The sequence below is a fragment of the Molothrus aeneus genome, chromosome 6 (assembly GCF_037042795.1).
Source record: "Molothrus aeneus isolate 106 chromosome 6, BPBGC_Maene_1.0, whole genome shotgun sequence".
Lineage (NCBI taxonomy): Eukaryota > Metazoa > Chordata > Aves > Passeriformes > Icteridae > Molothrus > Molothrus aeneus.
Window position 1 is genome coordinate 62,018,735 of NC_089651.1, and position 18,024 is coordinate 62,036,758.

General features: G+C 46.8%; 1 protein-coding gene across 2 annotated transcripts in view; it reads left to right on the forward strand.

Moving 5' to 3' along the window:
* Positions 1 to 18,024, forward strand: part of MDGA2 (MAM domain containing glycosylphosphatidylinositol anchor 2) — a 213,676-nt gene that overhangs the window by 117,446 nt on the left and 78,206 nt on the right. For both annotated transcript variants that reach the window (XM_066552387.1, XM_066552388.1), the window contains 2 exons: positions 1,217 to 1,486; positions 17,351 to 17,680. In XM_066552387.1, coding sequence (XP_066408484.1) covers positions 1,217 to 1,486; positions 17,351 to 17,680 — 600 coding nt within the window. The remainder of the gene's footprint in view (positions 1 to 1,216; positions 1,487 to 17,350; positions 17,681 to 18,024) is intronic.

Below are 18,024 nucleotides of genomic sequence, written 5' to 3' on the forward strand. Positions count from 1 at the left end.
ATATTGAAATAAGATTCCCATCTAAAGTGGAACACCCGGGAATATCTCCCTGTAATAACAAGGATGGCGATGTGATTTTGGAATGTAACATTTTTATTGCCTTTCCCTTTTTATTACCACTTTTGCTGGCATTCTTGGCCCAGAATGTCAATCCTTCACCTTCATTCCTGGGGGTTTTTTTGGAGTTGCTGCTTTCCCTGGCCTAGCAATGGATATTTATACATTGGTGCATCATTCATGCAGCTTAAAGGATGCCTTGGAGCAAAGCCTGGATCCAGCAAGGGTGGATCCCTCTCCACAGGGGACACAGGATGTCACAGTTCAGAGTGTGATTCTATACTCATATTTTTATTTTTATTTTTATTTTTATTTTTATTTTTATTTTTATTTTTATTTTTATTTTTATTTTTATTTTTATCTATATTCTCCAATTAATTGCTGCCCTCTCCCTTAGTGTTGTAGCATTTGCTCCTCTTATATCACATGGAAATATTTCATGGGAAAGGAGAGACAAGAAAACAGAATTAATCTTTCCAAGGTCAGCAGCATCTCTCCATCCACCTGTGCTGACTGCTCCCACTACACCTGAAATTTTATGGGAATTATGAGAATTAGGTGTGAAGGTTGCACATCCCAGAGAGGGAAAACCACCTCTGTCTGGGATGGTTCCGTCTCTCCATGTACAAAGAGATGATGTCCCAAGGGAGATGCCTCTCTGCATTCCAACAGGGATCCATCCCAGTTGGCAACCAGGTTCCCAGGAGTTCACTGGGGAAAAAGTGGATGGAGAGGGATGGATGAGTGGCAGGATCTGACTTGAGGAGAGCAGGCTTCCCATGCCAAACAAGTTCTTGACTAATTCCTTTTTCCAAGGTTTCCAAGCCAGTGTGCTGGCATCTCTCCCACACACAGGCATGTTCCATCCCAAATGTGGCTGCAGAGCTGTCTGTCCATCCATCCATCCATCCATCCATCCATCCATCCATCCATCCATCCATCCATCCATCCATCCATCCTTACCTGCCTCTGCATGCCCAGGGGATGTGGCTGCCCCTGGGTCCCTGGCAGTGCCCCAGGCCAGGTTGGACACTGGAGCTTGGAGCAGCCTGGGACAGTGGGAGGTGTCCCCGCCATGGCAGGGGTGGCACTGGGTGGGCTTTGAGGTCCCTTCCCAGCCAAATCATTCCCTGATTCTGTGATCCCGGTTGTTCTGCAGCATCCCCTTCCATCAAGCTCCTCGTGGACGACCCCATCGTGGTGAACCCTGGAGAAGCCATCACCTTGGTGTGTGTGACCACCGGGGGGGAGCCAGCGCCCAGCCTGACGTGGGTGAGGTCTGTGGGGGTCCTGCCCAACAAGACTGTGCTGAACGGGGGCACCCTGACCATTCCCGCCATCACCTCCGAGGATTCCGGCACCTACAGCTGCATCGCCAACAACAATGTCGGCAATCCTGCCAAGAAGTCCACCAACATCATCGTAAGAGGTGAGTTCAGCTGGAAAACCATGGACCTTTCTCCTGGAAGGTTATTCCAGTCCTAATCCAGTGGGACAGCAAGGTTCAAGGTTCAATGTTCACTGTTCAACATTCAACATTCAGCATTCAATGTTCATTGTTCAACATTCAACGTTCAATGTTAAATGTTCAATGTTCAACATTCAAGGTTCTATGTTCAATGTTCAACATTCAAAATTCAGCATTCATTGTTCAACATTCAAGGTTCAATGTTCAACATTCAAGGTTCAATGTTCAACATTCAACATTCAATGTTCCTTGTTCAACATTCAATGTTCAATGTTCAACATTCAACATTCAAAGTTTAATGTTCAACATTCAAAGTTTAATGTTCAACGTTCAACATCCAAAATTCAACATTCATTGTTCACCATTCAAAGTTTAACATTCAACATTCAATGCTCAACATCAGATATCCAACGTTCAACGCTCAGTGTTCAATGTTCAACATTCAAGGTTTAATGTTCAAAATTCAATGTTCAATGCTCAACATTAAATGTCTAATGTTCAATGTTCAACATTCAATGTTCAACATTCAATGTTCAGTAGTGGGGGGTTTCCTCTGTTTCCAAATGGCCCCGGTTGGACTAAATCTTGAAGGTCTCTTTCAGCCTTGATGATTCTCTCATTCTGGGATTTCTGGTCATTTCTAATCAGTTATGGGATGAATTAGTGTTGGTTTCCAAGCCTGCCAGAGTTCTTGTGCTGGGATCAAAGCCCTGAGGTGGTTTGGTGCCTTTTTGTGTTGGGGTGATGCAGCAGCTCTTCCATGCAAAGGGGAGAGAAATTGGTTTGTTCAGCCTGGAGGGGACTGAGGGGAGACTTCATTGTGGTCTTCAACATCCTCTTGAGGAGCAGCTCTGATTGATGGTCCCTGGGACAGGGACAAGAGCCAGGGAATGGCTGGAGCTGGGACAGGGCAGGCTCAGGTTGGATCTCAGGGAAAGGTTCCAGTATTCCGGAGGGTGCTGGCACTGCCCAGGCTCCCCAGGGAATGGGCACGGTTGCCAGAGCTCCAGGAGCCTTTGGACAGCAATTCCAGGGATCCCAAGGTGGGAATGCTGGGGGGTCTGGGAGCTGGACTCCATGATCCTTGTGGGATCCTTCCAGCTCAGGATATTCCATGAAATTATCACCAAAGGTCTTGGATGCATCCCAAGCTCCTGGAGTTCTCATTGCCTCCTTCATCTCTTCCTTCCTCCTTATCTGAAGCTGTTCCTGGAATTAAGTCTGGGAATGTCATCCCTGGTGGGGAGCTTTAGTTTGGTCCCTGTGCTTTAATTCCAGGAAATATCAGGAAAAGTGTCTGTCTGAGGTGAAAATGAAAGAGGAGGGCTTGCACAGCAACTGCTGCCAGCTGGAGGGAATCATTCCCTGCTCTTTTATTCCCTTCTGGAAAACCCCTGGGACACAGGCAGTTGGTTTGGATACAGAGCTGGATTGGCATCATCAGAGAGGATTCACCTCCCTGAACCAAACACTTCATCTGAACCTCATTTTCCACATAAACTCCAAGCCATAGGAATTTGAAAGAATAACCCGGGATTAATCAGACTCAGGAAAAACTGATGGATAAAGAGCCAATGTGGGAATATTTCATGGGAGCCACAACCACTGCTCGCTTGTTATTGCCCAGCATCTCCTGCTCTCCAGCAGGATGAGGAATTGGGATCAGGGAGGGAGCATTGGATCAGCCTGGATTGGATCAGGAGATGGGCCTGGATTTATTTGGAATGTTGTGCTTGAATTTGAATTTCTGACATTTGGCTCTGACGTTTTGTTGCCATTCCTCAGCTCAGGAACATTAATTTGCTGGGATTTACATGGGGGTGAAGTGGGGAAGGGGAATTGGGGTGGAAAACAGCTTGGAATAAGGAAAAGGAGAGGAAGATCTTGGTGTGAAAAGAAACCTCAATGTTTTAATTGACCCAGCAGACAGTGCCAGCCAGCCCAGAGGAAAAGCCGCATCCCTAAATCCCTGCAGACACAAATTCCATGAGTCATGGCATCATAATAAAAATAATAATTATAATAATAATAATAATATCCCCTCCTGTTTTTATTTATAGAAGACGATGCCTGGGAGCTGCTAGATGTTGAACAAAGTCTCATTAAAACACTGCAGGTGGTTTTTTTTCCTTTTCCCTCTCTTTTCTGTGGCCCCATTAATGCTGAGATGGGACCACAATGAGAAGAAACCATTAAATAAATGAAGCTCAGCTCCTTCCTAGCCCCAGTTTTATTATTTCCCCCTTATTATTTCTGTTAAATGGGAAAACTTCTCCTTTAGAAGGAAAAAAATCTCCATTTCAGTCTTGGGTTTATCTTTGCTGCAAGTGACGCTGAGTTGAGGAGTGAAATGTGAGAGAAAGGCAGAGTTTGGGTTGACTTTGTGTGCTTATTTCACAGCATTTTGGCTCATTTCTCTCTCACTTCAGCTCATTTTGCTGTTGTGGGTCAGGATTTTCACACAGCAGCTGAGGAGAGAAGAGAATTTGCTGGAAATAGAAACTTCCGTGCCAGGCAGGAAAAGCATTTGGTAAATGGAGTTCCCATCTTGTGCCAGGTGCGCCCCGAATCCCAGAATTCAACAATTATCCCCCAGTCTGACCCAGAAATAAATCTTCCCTCAAAGCACCAGCAGGGCTCTGAGGAAATTTTTTTCCCTTGAAATTTCTCTAAATTTCAGTATCTTAATATGAGCGTGCCTTTGCTGTGTGTGCTTCATTCCATGAATGAAGCATCTCCATGAATTTTTATGGATGTTTTCCTAATTTGTGGCTGCTGACTCCAAAGGTGGAGAGGGACTTGGGACAAGGAGGGTGTGGATGTGATCCAGAGGAGGCCACGGAGCTGCTCCCAGGGATGGAGCTGCTCTGGAGCCAGGCTGGGAGAGCTGGGAATGCTCCCCTGGAGAGGAGAAGGCTCCAGGCAGAGCTCAGAGCCCCTGGCAGGGCCTGAAGGGGCTCCAGGAGAGCTGGAGAGGGACTGGGGACAAGGGCTGGAGGGACAGGAGCCAGGGAATGGCTCCCAGTGCCAGAGGGCAGGGATGGGTGGGAGATTGGGAATTCCTGGCTGGAGTGAACAGGACAAGGGGAAATGGCTTTAGAATGGAAGAGGGTGGATTAAATGGAATATTGGAAAGAAATTCCTGGCTGGGAGGGTGGGGAGGGGCTGGGATGGAATTCCCAGAGAACTTGGGATTCAGGTACCCCTGGATCTCTGGAAATGTCCAACAGACGGGTTGGACAATGGGGTGTGGAGCAGCCTGGGACAGTGGGAAGTGTCCTGCCCATGGAAAGGATGGGAATGGGATGGGATTTAAGGTCCCTTCCACCCCAACCATTCCAGGATTCTCTGGTTCCAAGGTGGCTCCTCCATACAGTAAGAGAGGAAAATGCTGGATAACATCCTTGAGGGACACCTGCCCATCAGACTGGGACACAGGGAGAGCCACAGCAATGTTTTCCAGGGCTTAAAGTCAAGAACCCTGACAGGGTTGGGAAGGGTGTCAGGCTGTGTAGAAATCATGGAACCACAGAATGGCTGAGGTTGGATAAATCCTCCAAAACCATCGAGTCAAATCCTCCCCCAGCACTGCCAAGGCCACCACTGCCCTGTGTCCCCAAGGGCCACATCCACAGACCTTTAAATCCCTGCAGGAATGGGGGTTCCATTCCACTCCTGGACATCCTGTTCCATTCATTCCCTCCTGAGGGAACCCATTCCCATCTTCTTACAGATCCCTCCTTCTTTGCCATTGTAACAGCAGCACATTTTTAATTCCATTGGACTCTGCCCGTGTGACTTTCACCTTCTGGGAAGTGGAAGCCTCATCCTTGGAGTTAATTTTTCCGAGGGGTGCGATTCCCTGTCAGTTGAAATAGAAAATAATGACCGGGCTCCACAGCAGCACAAAAGCTCTTCCTGGACAAAAAGCTCTCCAGGGAAATCCCTTTTTAAGGCCAGGATTGATGGAAATACCTCTGGATTATCCCTTCAAAAACTGCGTGTGAACTGCAGGCGTGGCTGCTAAAAAAATAATTAAAGAATAAAAACAGAAGGAGGAAGCTCAGATTGGGAATTGAATGAACTTTTGTTGCTTTTTTAATTAAATAAAAATCCTGGGATTTTGTTCTCTACACCTGCCTTCCTTCTGCTTTCCTGTTCTTTATCCCAAAGCTTTTTTTAGGAATTTCCCTTGGGGTTTAGAGGAGTAAAGGATAAAATTGGGGCTGGTTGGACATCAGCACCTCTGGAACGGCCCCAGATTGCATCAACTGAAATGTGAGCAGGGCCCCCATGAGCTGCTGAGCACCAGAGCCTGGGGAAGGCTCTGGAATTTTACCCCAGAGGTGGAATTGGGGTTTGGTGGCAGCAGTGACAGTTGTCACCCAGCAGGTCACTCCTGGCAGGAGGACGAGCCATGGCACATCTGGACTTGTGGTCACTGCCTGGAATCTTCTGGGATTGGTTGGGAATTCTAATATCCTAAAGTGTTGGATTTTCCATGAAACTGGCGCAAGGATCTTTTTTTCTTTTTCATTCTTTCCTCTCTGTATCCTGGGAAGGGCTCCCAGGAAACAGAATTGAATGAATTTTGGGATGTGGGTCTGGCACGTGTGGAATCATCTGGGGCTAGTTGGGAATGCTAAAATCCTAAAATGTTCATTTTTCCATGGAATTGGCAGAAGTGGCTTTTTTTTTTTTTTAATCCTTTTTATTCTTTGTATTCTGGGAAAAGCTCCCGGCAAGTGGGAGAACGGAATAAATTTAGGGATGGGAGTCTGGCACGTGTGGTTACTGCATGGAATCGTCTGGGGTTGGTTGGGGATTCTAAAATAAAAAAAAGTTGGATTTTCCATGAAACTGGCACAAGGAGCTTTTTCCTATCCTTCTTTTCCTCTCTGTATCCTGGGGAAAGCTCCCAGGAAGCAGAATGGAATAAATTTTGGGATGTGTGTCTGGAATGTGTGGTCACTGCATGGAATCATCTGAGGTTGATTGGGAATTCTAAAATCCTAAAATGTTGGATCTTCCATTATATTGGAGAAGGAGGGTTTTTTCCATCTTTTTTATTCTTCTCTGTATCCTGGGAAAAGCTCCCAGCAAGTGGGAGAATGGAATAAATTTTGGGATGTGGGTCCATGGTGGCCCTGGCAGCGCTGGGATAACGCCTTGGCTCGATGATCTCCAAGGGCTTTTCCAGCCTTAATAATTCTGATTTTCCATCTTTTTTCCTGGCTGGAGAATTCCAAAGGCCTTAGCAAATATCCTCAGGCATCTCCTCCGTGGAGAGAAGTCCTCTGTGATGGGATTTCAAAAGGTTTTAACCAAGCAAACCTGATCTCCTTATCCAGGGTGTTCCTACAGCCATAAATTCCCAGTGTGCTCCTTAAAAGTTTACAGCTCTGGGAGTGAATGTGGGGAAAAGCGGAGCTTTGGAGTTGAATAAATCCATTTATTTTTATTATCTGCCACAGGCTCAGGCCTGTGAGCTCTTCCCAGGCTGGAGGGTCATGGATGAGTTCATAAAAGGCTCTCCAATAAAAACGGAGATAGTTTATTGATCCTTCTGCCCTTTCATTAGGACATCCTGGAATTTTTGTGAGCAGGAATTTGATTTTGAAGGGAGTTTGCTGCTCTGGAGGACATCACGAGGAGCCTGTTGGGCACCACGTGTCTGGAAGGATTTATCAGAAGGGATTTCAGGAGATGGGATTCATCTGATCCCTCTCCTTGTCTTCGGATGGACACATTTTTTCCCCAGTTTTGTCCTGGGGGTGCTGGGGACACTGAATGGACAAAATCACAGGTGTGGCCAGGTGGGAAAGGGGCCAAAGGCACCTGGATTATATCAGGAATTGTGTGGGAGCAGGAGCAGGGAAGGGAATGTCCTGATTGTCCCCTGTGCTGGAACTGCTGCAGCACCTTGAGGGCTGTGTTCAGTTCTGGATCCCTCAGCTATGGAAGGATCTGGAGGGGCTGGAGAGTGTCCAGGGCAGGGAATGGAGCTGGGCAGGAGCTGGAGAATCGCTGAGGGAGCCGGGCAGGGGCTGGAGAATCCCTGAGGGAGCCGGGCAGGGGCTGCAGAATCCCTGAGGGAGCTGGGCAGGGGCTGCAGAATCCCTGAGGGAGCTGGGCAGGGGCTCAGCCTGGAGCAAAGGAGGCTCAGGGGCCCTTGTGGCTCTGCACAGCTCCTGCCAGGAGGGCACAGCCGGGGGGGTCGGGCTCTGCTCCAGGGAACAGGGACAGGAGCAGAGGGAATGGCCTCAGGCTGGGCCAGGGCAGCTCAGGGTGGGCACAGCAGGAATTTCCCCATGGAAAGGGGGCTCAGGAACTGCCCAGGGAGGGTTGCAGTGCCCATCCCTGCAGGTGTCCCCTGGAGGTGGCACTGAGAGCTCTGGGCTGGGGACAGGGTGGGCATTGGGCACAGCTGGGACTCTGATCTTGGAGCTCTTTTCCAGCCTCAGGGATTCTGTGAGGTTCAGATTGGATATTTGGGGAAATTTCTCCCCTCAAAGGGTTCCCCAGCCCTGGCACAGGTACAGGGTGGAGTCCCCAGGCCTGGAGGGATTTCACATCCATGTGGATGTGGCACCTGGGGACATGGGGCAGTGGTGGCCTTGGCAGGGCTGGGGAATGGTTGGATGGGCTTTGAGGTCTTTTCCAGCCTTCATGATTCCATGATTCCATGGATATCTGTCCTCTGGTTTGCAGTGCCCATCCCTGGAGGTGCCCAAGGAATTCCTGGAGGTGGCACTGAGAGCTCTGGGCTGGGGACAGGGTGGGCATTGGGCACAGCTGGGACTCTGATCTTGGAGCTCTTTTCCAGCCTCAGTTATTCTGGGATTCCACTGGAGACAAGGATAAAGGTTATTCTGACTCTTGATTGGCAGAAGTTATTAATTACTAAAGCTGATAATTGTTTTGGCAGGGTTTGTGCTGTACTTTAAATATTGTTTTAGATCCTGGCTGATAACACACAACAAGATCTGGGGACTTTTACCAACATTTTCTTTTTGGCAGAGAAAAAGTTGAATCTTTCCAAGTTTTTTCTCCTCTTGGAGGAGGAGGAAACCAAGAAGAGAAGGATGAGCTCAAAGTGGTTTCTTCTGTTCCAAAGCTGCTTTGCTGTCCTTGAAATGTGTTTTAAGACACTTTTCCTGCTGCATCAAGCAACTGGGACTGGGATTTTTAGATTTCTGTCCAGTCTGATAAATAATTTCGGGAATTTTTTATAGGATCTTGATGTAGATTTGAGGTATTTAAGAGTGGGAGAAAAGGTGTTGGTGGGAAATGCATCCCATATTGGAAGAAATCCAGGCTCTAGGGAAATGCTGAGCTCCTACAAAGCTTCTGAGCCATCCCAAAAGCAGGAATGGGGATAATCCAGTGTGGAAACCTTGGGAATGGGGATTGGGAGAAGGGCTGAGTATCATGTACAAAGAGGGAAAAATTCCAATAAATTCCAATGGAACACTTTGGGGCAGGAAAACTCAGCAAGTTTTTTTTTTGTTTTGTTTTTTTTTTTGTTTGTTTGTTTGTTTGTTTGGGTTTTTTTTGTTGTTTTTATTTTTTTTTTTTTTTTAAGGACAGCTTTGGCACAAGAATTAAACTTTTTAAAGGGCCTGGAAAACATCCAGCTGCAGCATTCCAAGGATTTAAAATTCCTTTGGCAAGTGCAGAGCCCACTGGGGGTTGTGGCAGCTTCTCTGGAGGGTTTCATTTATATCCCAATCCTTGTCTGGCTTGTGACAAGACTCCTGAATTCCCATTTTCTTGTGGGATGGGGCAGCCCCAATCCACTGCTCCAGCCATGCATGTGTGCCTTGGCAAGCTGGAATTTTGGAGCTTAGGAAATATTTTGGCTTTTTCCCCCCTTTTCCTCTGCTTGGGGTTTTAAAAGTGACAAAATTCCAGCTGCTAAGTTGTCCCTGTGTCTTCTTGGTCAAATTCCTGCAGTTTTTGGAATTTCACCCTCGCTTGAATGTGTTGGGATCTCATCCATGATCCATCTTCTACATCCCCTTTAAATCAGGGAGGTAACATCTTTCCATCAGGAAAAATGGAAGGACACAGCAATTTCTGCCTCCAAACCCAGTGACACCACTGGCACAGCTCCTGGCTTTTCCTGGGAGCTGAGGGTGGGAGGTTGTGAAATTTCCATCCCCGGAGGTCTTCAGTCCTTGGAAAACCCATGGTGTGAGCTGGAGATCGGAGAAGGAACCTCCTGAGCTCAATCCCACCTGGATATTTCTTGGAATTACAGAGTGGTTTGTGCTGGAAGAGATCTTAGAGGTCATCTATTCCCAACCCCCAACGTCTTTCCTCCCGGTGCCGCCGATTTCCGTCGAATCTTTCCTTCTAAAAGCCGCTAAAAGAGGAACCACGCTGAGTTTCTCCCTCTTTGATCTCCCCTTCATCTCTTTAACGGATCAGATTTGGAGCAAGTTGTAAACTGAAATTTTCATCATTCAAAGGAACCCAAACCTCCCCCTCCTTCAAAAGAGCAGCTCCCAAGGAGCCGGGAGCTAATTAAGCCGAGCACACGGAAAAACAGGAATAAAAAAACCTTTTCTTTGCAAAATTAGCAGCAGTTTCTAAAAGTAGAGACAAAACCTGAAGTCTCTCCGTGGGATTTGCATTTAAATTGGAAGTGGGAATGCATCTGGCCTTGGAAGTGCCAAATAATTACTTGATATTAAAAAGTTTGGAGATGCTTTAGGAGAAGACGTTTGACATCTTAATTGTTCGGTGAGCTGCTGGAAGTTTAGGATCTTAAAACCTCCCAGCTCAAACCGTGTTGACAGGAGCAGAACGAGCTGGTGCTGAAATGCTGGGAATGTGGAGCTTTTTTTTAGCAGGAATTTGCTTCAAAACTGCCTTGGATGCGAAGGGAACTCTGGGGAAGCAGCATTTTCTCAGTTACCTCAGAGTCTTTTCCTCATGGATTGGGAAGTGTTGGAAGAGGCTGCTCGGGGTGGGATGGAGTCACAATCCCTGGAATTGTGCCCAGAATGTGTGGATGAGGACAAGGTTTAGTGGTGACCACAGAGGTGGTGCTGGTTGGTGGTTGGACTCGGTGACCTCAGAGGACTTCTCCAACCTGAACAATTCCATGATTCTAAATGCCCAGTTTAAGGAATTTGAATTTTATGAGTGGTCCAAGTTGGAGTGTCGTCCCTAAAAAATCAGACTATTTAATTCATTACTCTCTTTTTCAAATGTTTGTTGAATTACTTTTTATTTCCTTCCAACCCAGACTGGTCCTTATGACCGGAATTGCATCCAGGTTTGGGCTTCTCAGGACAAGGAAGGTGTGGATGTGTTGGAGGAGGCCATGGAGCTGCTCCAAGGGCTGGAGCTGCTCCAAGAGCTGGGAATGTTCCCCTGGAGAGGAGAAGGCTCCAGGGAGAGCTCAGAGCCCCTGGCAGGGCCTGAAGGGGCTCCAGGAGAGCTGGAGAGGGACTGGGGACAAGGGATGGAGGGACAGGAGCCAGGGAATGGCTCCCACTGCCAGAGGGCAGGGATGGGTGGGAGATTGGGAATTGGGAATTCCTGGCTGGGCTGGGATTGCCAGAGCAGCTGTGGCTGCCCCTGGATCCCTGGCAGTGCCCAAGGCCAGGCTGGACACTGGGACACCCTGGGACAGTGGGAGGTGTCCCTGCCATGGCAGGGGTGGCACTGGGTGGGATTTAAGGTCTCTCCCAACCCAAATCAGTCTGGAATTCTGTGCTACACTTTGATTATGCTGAGCTGATGTCCCCAAACTCTCTTATTTGGGGTGTGGTTTTGCTCTTCTATTCATAATTAAGTTTTGCAATTAAACCAGAAATCTGTCATTTCCTCTCCATTATTTTCCTCTCCAGTATTTTCCTGGTCCATGACAGCAAATGTGAATTTTTGGCAACCACAAATCTGAGTTTTCCCCATTTTTTATCCACAGAACAATGCCAAAATGTATTTTTGTGTAAAGAATGAAGTTTAATGACCGCACTGAGATAATCACCAGTGAAAAAGATATTTTTGACAGTTTTAAAGTGTTTGGATAAGGGAATTTAAGGGAATCCTGGAGAGTGTTAAAAGCAGACCCAACTTTATTGCCCACAGCCAAAATAAACAAAATTTGGTGTCTCTTCGGAGCTTGGGATGAAAACTTGGATTTTCCTTCTCTTGATTTGATAGCAGTGGACAGGTCACTGCCAAGACAGCAGGGAAGAATTTCTGTGGGGTTTCAGTCAGCAGGAATGAGGGTTTTGGACAGCACATGGATCCATCTAGGCTGGAATTCCAGATAAAAAATGAATATGGACTGCAGAGCTCTTCCCATGTGGGGTACTGGAGCAGATTTTGTTGTTCCTTCCATTATCACTTCATTCCAGGATGGTTTGGCCAGGTTGGATGGGGCTTGGAACAACCTGGGATAGTGGAAGGTGTCCCCGATCATGGGGTTGGGACCGGACAATCCCTAAATTCATTTCCAACCCAACCCATCCTGGAATTCTGGGATCTTTGGCCATTTCCCTGCTGTGTCTCTGTAGTTCATTGTCCTTAAAAAATAATTGAAGAATCTTTCCCAGCATCACAAACTCTTTTTCCCACATTTGAGAAGGAAACAGGAAGGGATCAGGAACACCTGGACACCAGGAAAGGTTTCCTGGCTTCTCCGAGCCAGCCCACAGTGAGATCCAGGAGATCACAGAATTCCCAGTGATTTTGGATGATCCTGGAAGTGAGGTGGGGCTGGGCATGAAATTATTGGAATATGGGAAATTTCCCACTCTGGGTGCTGAGGAAAAGGGCCAGGCTGGGTTCTGAGCTCCCCAAAATTCCAACATCTGCTCCAAGACCATGCAGGGCTCCCCATCTGCTCGGGTGAAGTCCTCTTCTTGTTCACTGTGAACGGGTCAAATCAAAACTGCTGACAAAAAGTGAAGGGAAGCAACCAAAATGACTCCAAACCTCCTCGGGGGAGGGCACAGGAGGTGCTTCAAGGGACCTCTGGCTGCTCAAAGAAGGTTAAAACCGGAAATTTGGAGTTTGCTGCTCCATGTCACACATTAAACACAGATTGAACCATCAGCAACCACAAATCCAAACATTCCCTGTGTCCTGCATCCACTTGGGAAGCAGACAGGGGTCTGTAACTCTCTTGTCAAAGCCTAAAAATGGTGCAGAAAATCGTGCAGAACTTGATGTGTTTAGTGGTGGTGTTTGAGCCATTGGAAATTGGTGAGGCAGGAACATTCCGAGGCATTAAAGGAAAATTTGAGGTTGATCAGGGAGGTGGTAGGAAAAAACCAACCGAACCTGATGAATGCAAATAGGCCTTGCTTGAGATCCTGAACTGCATTTTATTACTTTGAAAATATAATTAATGAGGGAGGGCAGGGACTGTTTGTGAGGAGTTTGAGGACAAAAGTTGTTTCATCTCGGGTTGTTTGATCACATCCTCGTTCTTTGGGGCCTCTTTGGAGTGAGGCTGGCACTTTGCTGAGTCTCAGAGAACAGTTTCAGATTTATTTGCACATTTGCTGCTCCTTTGCAGCTCCGTGGGCTGATGACGTTCCCAAAAATCCGCTGGGAGGGGTCTGCAGCAGCATCTCCCACATTTTGCTGGTTTATCTGAGAATCCTGGAATGGTCTGGGTGGGAAGTGACTTTAGAGATGATTCCATCCACCCCTGCCATGGCGGGGACACCTCCCACTGTCCCAGGTGCTCCAAGCCCCAGTGTCCAACCTGGCCTGGGACACTTCCAGGGATCCAGGAGCAGCCACAGCTGCTCTGGGAATTCCATCCCACCCTTCCAGCCAGGAATTCCCAATTCCCAATATCCCATTAAATCTCTTTAAGTTTATTACCATTCCCCCTTGTCTCTGCCTGTGTAAAAACCCCTTAACCTTTATTTTCCCTTTAATTTCTGTGTCGCACCCCATGAAAACTTCTCAGCGCATAACTGGTACCACAAAGACAAAACCCATGGCATGGCTCAATTTTCTTGGCATTTTGGAATGCCCTCCTGGAAATTTCCTCCTGGAAACGGAGGTGCCGGAATCTACAGCTGAGGAAAACCCAAGCCACTGTTCTATGAGATTGCTGGATGGAGGAAACGATACAAAAACCCCTTTTTCCTTTATCTGGTGGGTTTGTATCAGGCTCAGCTCAGGTGTTCCCAACGTGGTGTTAATCAGGAAGCTCTGAAGGGATTTTGGAAACCTCATCCAGAGTCATGGAATGGTTTGGGTTGGAAGAACCTTAAAGACCATCCACTTCCAACCCCCTTCTGCTTCCAAGAAACAGCTTTGACCCAAACTTTGAGGTTCTGCCCCCTTTTCTTACCTTGGAATTTGTGCTTTTCCACAAAGGAAAGTTGCCCTGACTTCCCTGCTAGACTTTGTTCAGTTCTAGGCAGGAGAAACTGCTGAAAACTCAGAAATAAAAATAGTTTATTGAGGTTATGAGCAACTAATTTGGGCTGAAACGTCGCACTGGTCGTGCCCATCGAGTTCTTTTTTGGATTTTCCCCTGCCTGAAAAGGATCTGCATAAAATATTGAGGGGTTTTTGTGTGTGTAAGCATTGTTTGTGCTGTTATTTCCACACACACACACACAAAAAAAAGCTCAGCTCGTGCCTCAGAGTTTAATTCTGTGGCAGTTTCCAACTGGTTCGTCCTCGTGATTCCAACTTGGTAGTGCTGATTCCTGGGAATTGGCTGAGAATTCCCCAAGGGAAGGAGAGCGGCTCGGCAAAGAGGAGTGCAAAAAAATTCCATTCTTGATTAAAGCCATGGAACTCCCTCAGATAAATATAAGTAAATGAATAATGTGAATAAATAAAATAATTAATGAATAAATAAAATCAACCAGTTGGATGCTTTTAAGATGTGGTTGGAACTGAGGAGCAGCATCCAAAATGATGCTTTTCCTAGAAAAAAATACCAAATTTTTCATTCTCTCCTTAAAAAAATGTTGCCTTCCTCAATGGAAGAAGCCTCTCCTACCCTGTGGGACTGAGGGTAAATAGCTCAAATTTAGGCCTTTTCCCCCCACTTTGAAAAGACAAACTAATAAATAAATAAATAAGTAAATAAATACTAATTCTTTTCCGAGCTCTGGAAGTGTTAATTATTTTCCAGGTGGTGGGAATGCTCTTTCAGAATGGAATTTGTAAATCCTTGTTTAAGGAGCCACTGAATTACCGAAACTGAGTCAGAATTAGCAGAACTGAGTTGGAATTAGAAACATTGAGTTGGAATTAGCAAAATTGAGTTGGAATTTGCAAAATTGGGTTGGAATTAGCAAAACTGAGTTGGAATAAGCAAAACTGGGTTGGAATTAGCAAAGCTGAGTTGGAATTTGCAAAATTGCATAGGAATTAGCAAAATTGAGTTGGAATTTGCAAAATTGGGTCAGAATTAGCAAAACTGAGTTGGAATAAGCAAAACTGGGTTGGAATTAGCAAAGCTGAGTTGGAATTTGCAAAATTGCGTAGGAATTTTCAAAATTGCGTTGGAATTTGCAAAATTGCGTTGGAATTAGCAAAATTGAGTTGGAATAAGCAAAACTGAATCTGAACTCACATTTTCACCACTCGTGGATGGAGCAGACAGATTTTCTAGTATGTCCAAAGTATGGAATCTCTAGAACCCCTGGCAGGGCCTGAAGGGGCTCCAGGAGAGCTGGGGAGGGACTGGGGACAAGGGATGGAGGGACAGGAGCCAGGGAATGGCTCCCAGTGCCAGAGGGCAGGGATGGGTGGGAGATTGGGAATTGGGAATTCCTGGCTGGGCTGGAATTGCCAGAGCAGCTGGGGCTGCCCCTGGATCCCTGGCAGTGCCCAGGGCCAGGCTGGACACTGGGACACCCTGGGACAGTGGGAGGTGTCCCTGCCATGGCAGGGGTGGCACTGGGTGGGATTTGAGGTCTCCCCCAACCCAAACCCTTGTGGGATTCTGTGAAATGGATCCAGGACAGAGGGAATGGGGAGAGGAACCCAGGGAATTGGGAAACTCCTCAGTAGAAATCACCATCAATGGTGGACATCAATATTCATCTTCAGTACTTCTACCCAGCCTGGGGATTTATACAATTTCTAACTAATATTTTTGGTTTGGGTCCATCCAGATGGAAAAAAAACACTTGGATAAACCCATAAACATCCTTTGGCACATCTCTATAGGGAAAAAAAAAAGGGATTTGGGGATTGTGTCAGGAGCATTTTCTATTCAGTTCATCAAAAAATCTCTGTCCTTGAAAGGTTAAATGCCTGATCCCGAAGTATTCTCCCCCCCCCAAAAAAAAAAAAAAAATCAGGATCATCCCAAGCCTCAGTTGATGTCAATGGGGGTGGAGTTTTGGAGAGTTTTAGGTTTTTCATTTACAGAAAATTGAGGTGAGTGAGATGCAGGAATATTTCATTCCCAGAGATTAAGGATGGAATGCCAGGATAAACGGCTCCTTTATGTGGAAGATGGTGGGAAATGAGGTTTTCCAGAGCTGCTGTGTCCCTGTTCTGGGGGTTATCCCTCAAAAAATTCCCGTCTGGAACCCTGAGATTCCCTTATCTCTGGTGGGAGGTGGAGAATTAATTGGATTTGCAGTGGAGGCTTGGATAGTCTTGGATGCAGGAGAGATTCCGGATGGATTGGAGGTGACCCCACCGGTTGTGCCAGTGATTTTAGGGTGATATTTCCCTTTTTCTGGTGCTCTGACAGGACAGGGATGAGGAAAAGCCTGGAAATCCCTCCAGAGATGGAAAACAACCCCTGAAATCTCAGGAATTATTTTGGTTGGCAGCAGCTCAGCCTGATTTAGGTGCTGGGACTTTCTAGTTTTCATTGTGGAGGTGACAGCACTTCACAGCTGCCTTATCCATGATGGAATTTAATCAGGATTTCAGTTCCTAGGAAAAATTATCCGTGTGTTTAACATGTGCTTTGGGAGGTCCAAGGGTTAGGGTTAGGAGTTCCACCAAAAAATCCCAGAATTATAGGGGTGGGAAGAAACCCTCAAGTTCATCCTATTCCATCCCAGGAGCAAGGACACCTCCCACTATCCCAGGCTGCTCCAAAAAAAAAAACCCCGGCCTTGAGTTTTTCCAGGGATGGAGCATCCATTGGCTCTCTAGGGAACCCATGCCAGTCTTTCATCCTAAAAATAATAAAATTCTATTTCATACATTAAAATATTCAATAAATATTATATATTTCATAAATAAAATATTATATATTTCATAAATAAAAAAAATATAATCAATTTCTGCCAGATATCTCATTTATTTTCACACAAAATAAAGCTCTGTTTGTGCCTTGGAGTTTCATTCCGTGCCAGTTTCCAACTGGTTCATCCTCGTGATTCCAAGTTGGTGCTGTGCAGATTCCTGGGAGTAAAATCAAATCCTGTGGCTGCTGCCCCTTTAAAAATCATATTTAGCCCTCCAGTGTGTCTCCCCATTTTTTTCTAAGTTTTTTTAAGCCTTCTGATGTTTACATTCTTGTAATGAACTTTTTTACACGCTTTATGTAACTAACTCATTGTTTTGCATTCTTTTAAGGAGGAGGAGAAATTTGATGGGCTGTTGGTCTGTCCAGTGTCCTTGGAGAGGTGGCACTGTCACCCTCCAATCCACTGTCACTTTTGGAATTCTATAAATGTTGGGGTGAGAATTAAATTCGCCCTCTTTTTTACCTTGGAGAGTCGTGTGTCCGCGTCGTTTTATTTCGTGTCCTACAGCAACACCAGCGAAGCCAAATTTCCACTCCATTATATAAAATTTCTCTTTTTTTTTTTTTTTTTTTTTTTTTTTTTTGTGTGTGTGTGTGTGTTCCAGCCTTAAAAAAAGGACGCTTTTGGATCACCCCCGACCCGTACCACAAGGACGACAACATCCAGATCGGGCGGGAGGTGAAGATCTCGTGCCAGGTGGAAGCCATCCCCCCGGAGGAGCTCACCTTCAGCTGGTTCAAGAACGGGCGGCCCCTGCGCAGCTCGGAGAGGATGGTGATCACCCAGACCGACCCCGACGTGTCCCCTGGCACCACCAACCTGGACATCATCGACCTCAAGTTCACGGATTTCGGGACCTACACCTGCGTGGCGTCCCTCAAGGGAGGCGGCATCTCGGACATCAGCATCGACGTCAACATCTCCAGCAGCACGGGTGAGGAGGAGGAGCTCCCGGGCCGGGTTTGTGGGGATGAAGGCATCCCGTGGTGGGGAGGGCTCCCAGCACGTTCCAGGGGCTGCGGGGAGCTGGAAAAGGAATGTTCATCAGGAGCTGGTGGCAGGAAACAGGGAGTGGGTTAAAACGGGAAGAGGGGAAATTTAGGTGGGATGTAGGGAATTAGGAATTCCTGGCTGGGAGGGTGGGAAGAGGCTGAGCTGGAATTGCCAGAGCAGCTGTGGCTGCCCCTGGATCCCTGGCAGTGCCCAAGGCCAGGCTGGACACTGGGGCACCCTGGGACAGTGGGAGGTGTCCCTGCCATGGCAGGGGTTGCAATGAGA